Source organism: Glycine max, assembly GCF_000004515.6.
Source record: "Glycine max cultivar Williams 82 chromosome 3 unlocalized genomic scaffold, Glycine_max_v4.0 Gm03_scaffold_27, whole genome shotgun sequence".
NCBI lineage: Eukaryota > Viridiplantae > Streptophyta > Magnoliopsida > Fabales > Fabaceae > Glycine > Glycine max.
In genome coordinates this window covers 10962-21777 of record NW_024464658.1, presented here as the reverse complement: position 1 = coordinate 21777, position 10816 = coordinate 10962, and the positions used below count along the sequence as shown (strand labels likewise).

General features: G+C 35.0%; 1 protein-coding gene across 5 annotated transcripts; it reads left to right on the top strand.

Moving 5' to 3' along the window:
- Positions 1-1695: 1695 nt before the first annotated feature.
- Positions 1696-8995, top strand: LOC100813244 (putative disease resistance RPP13-like protein 1). Of its 5 annotated transcripts, none has more exons than XR_005890472.1 (8): positions 1696-5712; positions 5911-6006; positions 6425-6531; positions 6680-6750; positions 6853-7066; positions 7144-7354; positions 7984-8110; positions 8340-8995. XR_005890472.1 is itself a non-coding variant. In XM_041013662.1 (2 exons), the coding sequence occupies exon 1, from the start codon at positions 1958-1960 to the stop codon at positions 5690-5692; it is 3735 nt and encodes a 1244-aa protein (XP_040869596.1). In that variant the 5' UTR covers positions 1696-1957; the 3' UTR covers positions 5693-5712; positions 5911-6311. The 5 variants fall into 5 exon arrangements, 1 of the variants encoding a protein (XP_040869596.1); XR_005890473.1 differs by having other exon boundaries at positions 6406-6531; XR_005890474.1 differs by having other exon boundaries at positions 6318-6531; positions 7984-8105.
- The last annotated feature ends 1821 nt before the right edge of the window (positions 8996-10816 follow it).

Sequence of the window (10816 nt, the reverse complement as noted above, 5' to 3'; positions counted from 1 at the left end):
AGACAGATTTTGTGGTGTGCGAGAAAAGAGAGGGTTTTGAGAGGAGGATGGAAGACAAAATTGAGAGGAAGAGGAGGCCTAGAAGCTATTGTCAGTCTGAAAACTGAGAGGAAGAGGAGGCCTAGAAGCTATTGTCAGTCTGAAAACGGATCTAACATGCCGCTATTTATCACTAGGTACTTACAACCTATCATTTATTCTATTTATTTATTTTTATTATTTTATAAAAAGAAATTTTATTTTATTTCCTATCAAATGAATATATCAAATATATTTTTTTAATCTATTATTTTAATGCAACTATTTCTCTTTATTTATTTAATTATAAAAATCTCACCATTTTTAAAAATTTTATTTATTTATTTTTTTACTAAAAAAATATTTTTAATTTATTTACGAAAATTGGATGTTACATGCTTGAATATGAAATCTTCATCCATACTTCATCTATAATACACTAAATTTATATAAAATAAAGGAAACTTATAAAATTGTCACACACTAGTTGACCCTAAGAGAATAAACGGAGTGTTAGGAATTAGGATTGGTCTTCCTTTCCCATCAAGTGAACATAAGAATATCTGCAAATCAATCAGAGAAATTCAACGAACTATGCTTGATTAACATGAGTGATATATACACCCAGAAATAAAATTCTAATAAGAAGGAATACATCCCCCCTCTAAAAAAAATGCATTAGAATAAATCTGTATGACTACATTAGCATTGTGTATTTAGCTTCACATTGGATTATCTAGAATCATGTTCAAATACCAGCTAACATGATTTTGCTGGTTTGATTTCGTGTTGAGAAATTTATTTTGGGTCTAGAATTGTTTGAGTTAAGTAACTTTGGGTAACTTTTGTGTTGGATCAAAAAATTTCATATTGAATTTCACTATTAACTTCTTTTAAATAAAAATATTCAAAAATAAATCATATCACTTTAAAATTAATTTTAACTGAAATCAATTTGTGAAATCAATTTTTCCAACGCTCATACAAACACTTCTTCAATACAACTTTTCTCACATACCATGAAAGCACATGAATTTATTTACGCACAGTACCTTATAAGCCATCCACTTATGATATTACAAAGAAAAAAGATCTGTCTTTTGTAAAATTAGAATGCAACTGCAGAAAAGAAAAAAAAAAGATAAATAATCAATTTTATCTTTCAAATGAGACAATATTAGTTTAGGGCCTGAAAGTAATAATATGACCAAAAGCTTTTTCAAAGTACAATTTGTCACTCATTTTAACTAAAAAAATAATGTGACTTAAACAGATAATATTAATATACTTCTGAGAATTAAAATGACAATAATTAGTTAAATTTAGAGAATAAAGTGATAGTATAGGAATTTTCAGTCATCTTTTTATTCTTTTATTACTTTCAAAAACTAAAAGTGCTCACACTTTCAAAGATAATATTGATCATTTACTCAAGAAAAAAACACGTATATCATTGGTCAACATGGTTTAGAAACAGAAAAAGAAACTTGTCTAAAGTGAGGTGATGTTTAGAGTTGGAAAGCAAGCCATCATTAACTTTAACTAAAGCATGTTATAAATATAATCCTTTTTAAATTAACGGTAGATAAATTATCACTTTATAAATCTCTTGAATTACACCACAAAAAATAATATATATACTGTCAATGTATATAAAAGCATCATCCTGTGGGCAGCAAAAGGAAAGTCCTTTAAAAGAGCAACCACTCCAACGGGATAGAGTTTGAATCCGCTACATCCAGCCTCTACAAATTCAACGGGACAAGATACCTACCACCACTACACTTTTGTCATGCACAGAAAAACTAGTGAAAGTGAAGAGAGTTGACCTAAGCCAAATCTCATCGAATAATTTCACCTTACCAAGAACCAACCCAGTTTATTGTAACCATACCTTACCTTGGTGTTTCTAGTCTTGTCATCAATTGTTCTTGAGATCATGGCAGCAGCAGTGGTAGGTGGTGCTTTCCTCTCTGCTTTCCTTGATGTTGTTTTCGACAGGCTGGCTTCACCTGAATTTGTCAACTTGATCCATGGAAAGAAGCTTAGCAAGAAGTTGCTTCAAAAGTTGGAGACCATTCTAAGAGTGGTTAGAGCTGTGCTTGATGATGCTGAGAAGAAACAGATCGAAGACTCTAATGTCAAACACTGGCTCAATGATCTCAAAGATGCTGTTTATCAGGCAGATGACTTACTCGATGAAGTTTCCACCAAAGCTGCTACTCAAAAGCATGTAAGCAACTTGTTCTTTCGCTTTTCCAATAGGAAGCTCGTTAGTAAGTTGGAAGACATAGTTGAAAGACTAGAGTCTGTTTTAAGATTCAAGGAGAGTTTTGATTTGAAAGACATTGCAGTGGAGAACGTGTCATGGAAAGCTCCATCGACATCTCTGGAAGATGGATCTTATATATATGGCAGGGATAAAGATAAGGAGGCCATAATCAAGTTGTTGTTGGAGGATAACAGTCATGGTAAAGAAGTATCTGTGATCCCTATTGTGGGCATGGGTGGGGTTGGAAAAACTACTTTGGCACAGTTGGTGTATAATGACGAGAACTTGAATCAGATATTTGATTTTAAAGCATGGGTATGTGTTTCTGAAGAATTTAATATTCTGAAGGTCACAAAAACTATAGCAGAGGCTGTTACTCGAGAGCCTTGTAAATTGAATGATATGAATTTACTTCATCTTGATCTGATGGACAAACTGAAAGATAAAAAATTCTTAATTGTTTTGGATGATGTTTGGACTGAAGATTATGTTAACTGGGGTCTTCTTAAAAAACCGTTTCAATGTGGGATCAGAGGAAGTAAAATTCTTCTAACAACCCGCAACGAAAATACAGCATTTGTAGTCCAAACTGTTCAACCTTATCATCTAAAGCAATTGTCAAATGAAGATTGTTGGTTAGTGTTTGCAAACCATGCATGTCTTTCCTCAGAATTTAACAAGAACACATCAGCACTAGAAAAAATTGGAAGGGAGATTGCTAAAAAGTGTAATGGATTGCCTTTAGCAGCACAGTCCCTAGGAGGTATGTTGAGAAAAAGACACGATATTGGGTATTGGGATAATATATTGAATTGTGAGATTTGGGAACTATCTGAAAGTGAGTGTAAAATTATCCCGGCACTGAGAATTAGTTATCATTATCTCCCTCCACATTTAAAACGGTGTTTTGTTTATTGTTCATTGTATCCCCAAGACTACGAATTTAACAAAGATGAACTAATCTTGTTGTGGATGGCAGAAGATCTTTTAGGGACACCAAGAAAAGGAAAGACTTTAGAAGAGGTTGGTCTTGAGTATTTTGATTATTTGGTCTCGAGATCATTTTTCCAATGCTCAGGTAGTTGGCCTCAGCACAAATGCTTTGTTATGCATGACCTCATACATGATCTAGCAACATCCCTTGGTGGAGAATTCTATTTTAGATCAGAAGAACTTGGGAAAGAAACTAAGATTGATATCAAGACTCGTCATTTGTCGTTTACCAAATTTAGTGGTTCAGTCTTGGACAACTTTGAAGCTTTAGGGAGAGTAAAATTTCTGAGAACTTTCTTGTCCATTATCAATTTTAGAGCTTCTCCATTCCATAACGAGGAGGCACCATGTATCATAATGTCAAAGCTTATGTACTTGAGAGTTTTATCATTTCATGACTTCCAAAGTCTGGATGCTTTGCCGGATGCAATAGGTGAATTAATCCATTTGCGTTATTTAGATCTCTCTTGTTCAAGTATAGAATCACTGCCAGAGTCGTTATGTAATTTGTACCATCTGCAAACTTTGAAGTTGTCTGAGTGCAAAAAGCTGACTAAGTTGCCTGGTGGCACACAAAATCTTGTTAACCTGCGCCATCTTGATATTTATGATACTCCCATAAAAGAGATGCCCAGAGGAATGAGTAAATTAAATCATTTACAGCATTTGGGTTTCTTTATTGTCGGTAAGCATAAAGAGAATGGAATCAAAGAACTAGGAGCACTTTCAAATCTTCATGGTCAGCTTCGTATAAGCAATTTGGAGAACATTTCCCAAAGCGATGAAGCATTGGAGGCAAGGATAATGGATAAAAAGCACATTAAGAGTCTATGGTTGGAATGGTCTAGATGTAACAACGAAAGCACCAACTTCCAAATTGAAATAGATATACTTTGCAGGTTACAACCTCACTTTAACCTGGAATTGTTGTCAATTCGTGGTTATAAAGGAACCAAATTTCCAAATTGGATGGGAGATTTTTCCTACTGCAAAATGACACATCTAACATTGCGCGATTGTCACAACTGTTGTATGCTTCCTTCACTTGGGCAACTACCTTCTCTCAAGGTCCTTGAAATTTCAAGATTGAATAGGCTGAAGACTATTGATGCAGGTTTCTACAAGAACAAAGATTATCCTTCTGTGACACCGTTTTCCTCCCTTGAATCTCTAGCCATTTATTACATGACTTGTTGGGAGGTGTGGAGTTCCTTCGATTCAGAAGCTTTTCCTGTCCTTCATAATCTTATTATACATAACTGCCCCAAACTTAAGGGAGATTTGCCAAATCACCTTCCTGCTCTGGAAACACTTCAGATTATAAATTGTGAACTTCTTGTCTCTTCTCTCCCAATGGCTCCTGCCATTCGAACATTGGAGATACGTAAAAGCAATAAAGTAGCACTGCATGTGTTCCCTCTCTTGGTGGAAAATATAGTAGTGGAAGGAAGCTCAATGGTGGAGTCCATGATCGAGGCCATCACTAACATCCAACCAACTTGTCTCCGGTCTTTGGCATTAAACGATTGTTCATCAGCCATATCATTTCCGGGTGGTCGTTTACCTGAATCACTGAAGACTTTGTTTATCAGGAATCTTAAAAAATTGGAATTCCCGACACAACACAAACATGAGTTGCTAGAAGTACTGTCAATACTTTGGAGTTGTGATTCGCTCACATCTCTTCCATCGGTTACCTTTCCAAATCTCAAAAATCTAGAACTCGAAAACTGCAAAAATATAGAATCTCTTTTGGTTTCAAGGTCAGAGTCATTTAAGAGTTTGAGTGCTTTTGGTATTCGCAAATGTCCCAACTTTGTATCTTTCCCGAGAGAAGGATTGCATGCGCCAAACTTGAGTTCTTTCATAGTTTTGGGCTGTGACAAGTTGAAGTCGTTGCCTGACAAAATGAGTACTCTTCTCCCAAAGTTAGAACATCTTCACATAGAGAACTGCCCAGGAATTCAGTCGTTTCCTGAAGGGGGTATGCCACCTAACCTGAGAACAGTTTGGATTGTCAATTGTGAGAAACTACTATGCGGCCTAGCATGGCCGTCCATGGACATGCTTACCCATCTCATCCTCGCGGGTCCATGTGATAGCATCAAGTCCTTCCCAAAGGAGGGTTTGCTGCCTCCATCTCTTACATTTCTGAATCTATGTAACTTTTCAAGTATGGAGACGTTGGACAGCAAGGGGCTTCTCAATCTTACATCCCTGCAAGAATTAAGAATTGTTACATGTCCAAAGTTGGAGAATATAGCTGGAGAAAAGCTGCCTGTCTCTCTAATAAAATTAATCATAGAGGAATGTCCTTTTCTGCAAAAACAATGTCGCACAAAGCACCATCAAATTTGGCCTAAAATTTCTCACATTTGTGGCATTAAGGTTGATGATAGATGGATTTAGCGACCAAGTATGATCACCAGGTAATTCTACTGCTTTGACCTACTTCATCATCCTTTAAGTCTAACCAAGTAAAAAACTATTTCAGTCAAAGATACGTTTCATTTCATGTCTTTCTCCTCTTATGTTTTACTTAGTTATTGCATTGCAACAAGTCTTAGATTAGTTGCTCAGCATGATACTTGGTGAGATTTTATTCTTTTTGTTTTGGACTCCCACAGATATTCTCCTTCGGGTACAGTATTGTTCGAGGTACAAGAAGGCACTAGGTGTGAACATCTCTCCTGTCAAGGAGTCAGACCTTGTTTTGCCACGTTGTGAGTGACTAATCCCTTCCGATGGACCCAAACACAGTTGGTTACTTGATGGGAATTTCAAGTGTAAACCAAAGCAAATTCTTTTGTATATACACTTTCTTTGCAGTGAACATTCGTATATTTTAATCAAATCTATGTTATATACTTTCTTGTATGCAGTTGTAAACTGTGAAGAAATAATAAACATTTCATTGACATGTGTAATAATAATATAATATAGCACGTGAAGTTTTCTTTCATTTTCTTATCTGTGAAAGATCTAAAATTGAAAATAAATATGAAATTAATGCCTGATTATGTAACTATTTCAGATGCTGAAACTTCAGGCTCACATTTTGCTGATGTCTCTAGTGTATGATTTACTTAATCCAAATTATTCTGAAATGGAAATTGATGCAGTATGTTACTGAATCTACAGAGAATCAGCAAATTAAATTATCAAAGGCAACATATGCAATCATTTAAATCAAATTGACTGAAGAATGTTGCTTATGGTCCCCTAGCTTCAAAGAAGTAACAATACAGGTATTCAGTACGCAATATCGATAAATACTTCAATACAACGATTCCCTGGAAAAACGCTACTCATCAATGTCATTGTATTTTAACTTTCTCGATAAGTTGATTGAATAGTGAAATTCATGACCCTAGGAAACTTATTTTTGTTTTTCAGATTTGGTAGATTGGTCTGGAGAAACTGTACCTACACATGGATCTGAGTTTAAATTTGAACAAGAGCTAAATGTAACTCTGGATTTAATTGAGTGACATTGACACTTTCTCATTAGCTGAATTTTTAATTGGAAAGTTTTTCATTGTGATCTTTTGCTACTCTTTGGACTCCAGGTTTCATGTATAATAGTCCTTATAAGTTTGTACAACATAGGGGAAGGGAAAGGGATTCCTACACCAGATGTCAAGTACTCTTGCAACAATATTTGGAGGAGCTGCAGGAGCCGTGGCATTGGTAGGATTGCTATAATACTTGTATGGTTTTGTTTGTCTCATCAAAGGAGTATTTCTAGGACTTCAGAGACAGGGTCCAATGATCCTTCCCAAGGTAACATCTCACATGCATGTATATTCTGTGATCAATAATTTTCCTAAAGTGATGCAGATAAATTCCATTGCATGCAGTGGGAAGGCATGGTGCAATCGAGTTCCCTATTATGAGATACTAGGAGATTTGAGATGGAAGAACTATCTCTGGCCACAAGAAAATTTCAGTGACAAGAATTTGATTGGAGAATGGGAAATTTGGGGAGGTATACTAGGGTTTACTTCAAGATGGAATGCTTGTAGCTATCAAAAAACACCGAGGACTTGCTATCAGGAATTTGTTGATGAGGTAATACTCAATTTCATGTTCTAAAATGTGATTGTATGAAATGCTATGAATATAGATTATGAAATGTATCATTGATGTGAAGAGACTTCCCTTGCCCTATTCTGTGAAATTGTGACAGATGCAAGATACTTCTCATAAGTCTTTGATGAATTACTTTAGAGATGATTGCTGAATAGTCACTAAAATTGTTTTTCTTGAACTGTTTCTTATAATTTTAAAAGGATTCCCTCTTTCTCTTCAAAAACTTACTTCTCAAGTCCTTCTTCTAACCCTTGCTTGTTTCTGTTTCAGAATTTAGAGCAGAGTTTTCTATAGTAAATATCATTTAGCTTCATATATCATTTGATTCAGAAAGATGAATCTTTCTTTGCCGATTCGTTCACTCTACTGTGTCCATTCATGTCTGAATAGGATCTTCATAAATTATGTGTGAGCATAGTCATTATTTTTATCTCACTAGTTGTGTGACAGACTTTGTTATGTTGAAAGTTTTAAACTAGTCAGACTTTGTGAGCATAAACTGTATCACAGTTTTTTACATTTTCACTTCATAATTCTGATGGATTGGCAATTGTATCACAGTATTTCTATCTCTTGCTTTGATCAAATATGACTTTGTTTTACTTTAGGTGCACTATCTATCATCTATTCGCCGTCGAAATCTCGTCAGTCTTTTAGGCTACTGCCAGGAGAACAATCTTCAGTTTCTTATATATGAATATGCGACGAATTGAAGCGTCTTCTGTCACTTGTATGGTAAATTACAGTATATCTGCATTCTGCAAAGCTCAATTTTGAATTTTATCTCGATTCAGATGATTCTTAGTTATACTAATAGTTCTGTTATCCTCTGCTCCTTGCTTTGCTGCATGCATGCAAAACTGAATTGCATTATTCTACATTTCATAGAATTTCTCACATCGTGTTTTAGCTAAATGAATGTTTTTTTAAAGCTCATGGTTGTGACTTTAACTTTCCTTTGCAGGTGCTGGTTAACAACCGCGAGAGAAGCTAGAATTCAAGCATAGACTTTCAATAGCTCAAGGTGCACCTAAAGGTGATCCTTTGCAAAATTAATGAAGGATAAACTTGGTACTTGTACGGATGGATGCTGAACAATGGGAAATGTTGTGCACTTTCAAATACTGATCTGATGACAACATTTTCTGCATTTTGTATAGTATCAGCTTAAGTAAGATATTTCTTATGTTATCAAAATACTTTAATATCTATAACTCTATTGAAAATCCCAATTTCTCCCCCGGCCCATAAAATTAAAAAAAACAAAAAAAAAAGAGGTGAATGAATTTTCTGGTGGTTATCAACTGCCAGTAAATGCTATATTTAAAGATTGATTCAGAATGTATTTTGTGGAGATTTTTAGTCGCCACTAATATTTTCTGGCGGAAACACCAACGTTTACAAAAAAAAATGCCACAAACTGTTACTGACTCATGTGGTCCTGGAAGCTACTTGTAACCATCAAAATTCCCTTTAGTGATGGTTTTTGCTGCCACAAACTTAAATTTTGACCTCGACATCTATTTCTTCTGATTCATAAATCCTTCATATTTTTCAGGTTTTTAAGATATAATTTTTTTATCGAAAAATGTTAATTGTTAATTTGTTAGTTTTTATTAGCGGCGGGTGTAACATCCCATTTTTTTCATAAATAAATTTAAGAATTTTTTTTAGTAAAAATAATAAAAATAAATAAATAGAGTAAATAATAGGTCGTAAATGTCCCTAGCTATAAATAGCAACATACTAGGTTTTTTAGACTGACTCCTCAGCCTCTGCTTCTCATTTTCGTTTTTTCCCTTCTCTTCTCAAAATCCTTTCTTTTTCCCGCGGCCCACAAAATCTGTCTCAGAAAAATGATGATCTCGGACTCATTCACCGTTGATTCGACGTGAAATTTGATCACCACGTTCGCAACCCAATTTCGAGCATTCTCACCGTTGGGAATTGCAAAATCATGTCTGAGCTTAGAGGAAAACCCTTCGCATTGTAGCTTTTTATTTTCCCGCAGAAACCCAAAACTGTCTCGGTAAAACTACGATCCCGGTTTTGTTAACCGTTGGATTTTCATGAAACTTGGATATGTTGCTCGAAATTAAATTTCGCACACTCTCACCGTTGGGATTTGCGAGATAATATTCGAGGTGGGAGAAAAAGGAATTGCATGAAGATAGTACAAGCGGAGGCTTCAATCTCTTCTCCGTCTCTCTGACGTTTCGAGAATTCTATCGGAGCAGTCGGAGGAAAAACTTGAGGAATCTCAGGGAACTACTATAGATGCCGCTATCGTTGTCGGAAGACAAGTGAGTCCGCTTAGAGAGGTAAGAGATGAGTTATTCACAATTGGGAACTAGTGAGAACATGTGTAGGGATCCTTAGAGATATCAATTGGAATGGGTTTTTGGGTGTGTTTGCAATTTCATTTTATCCTTATAATTATTACAGTGAATTATATATGTTTGACAGACCAATTGTTGTGAAATTGATATGCTATTGTGTTGAGCGGGAACCCTATAAATTGACTACTTTTTCTAATTAATATGAATTGATAAAATAAAGTAAGGAGAAATTTAGAGAGAGATATTGATTTTGTATTTTCTCTTTTTCTTGTTGTTTAGGTTTTTTATATATAATTTAAAAAATTAATATCATAATTGAAAATGACCAAAGTGTTCATATAATTATTTAGAATTTGTACATTGAAAGCTTACTTTGAAATTTGTGATTTAATATGATGTATGCTAGTTTATATATATAGAGGTAGTTATTTATATTAATAATTTATGTAAATAATATTGTATAGTGTTATAGTATGATTCCAAAAATTATTAAGTGTTGGAGTTTGAGAATATTATGGTTAAATTTTATGAACATGTGTATGTTGTACCTTATGAATATCATTGGGAATGTTATGAGATGGTTGATGTGATGATATGAAATGTTAAAGTGTGGACATGATATTCGATTGTGAATAAGTGGATGTGTTAACATTTGATGTTACATTAATTATATCGTGAGCTGTGAATTATACAATAACCCGACCAGTGTTTATGCGCAGTGTTAAAGAGAAAGTGTAGGTTTTCTATTTAGGAACCAGTGTTAAAGAGAAAGTGTAGGTTCCTATTTAGGAACCAGTGTTAAATTGTAGCGCAATATGTTGTACGTGCTTAAGACACGAGTGAGAGGTCGTGGGTATTGTATAATTCACTAGCAATGTCTGTGTGCTAAAATGATTTTAGGGGTTGGACCTGAATCAGGAGGGAGAGGCCCTGACGGACTCTTCAAAGTGTAGGCCTTGGGGGTCACCGGGTTTGAGTGCTCCTTTAAGCCTATACTGATCCCATATGGGTTGGAGCATTCTCGCAAAACATCGTGACCCTGACTGGTCTCCCTATGATCTTACTTAGTGAGAGTGACCTGGCAGACCCATTGTGTGGTGTG

Bases quoted from the DNA above. Each gene is read 5' to 3' on its own strand.
- LOC100813244 (XM_041013662.1), top strand. From the start codon at position 1,958: ATGGCAGCAGCAGTGGTAGGTGGTGCTTTCCTCTCTGCTTTCCTTGAT.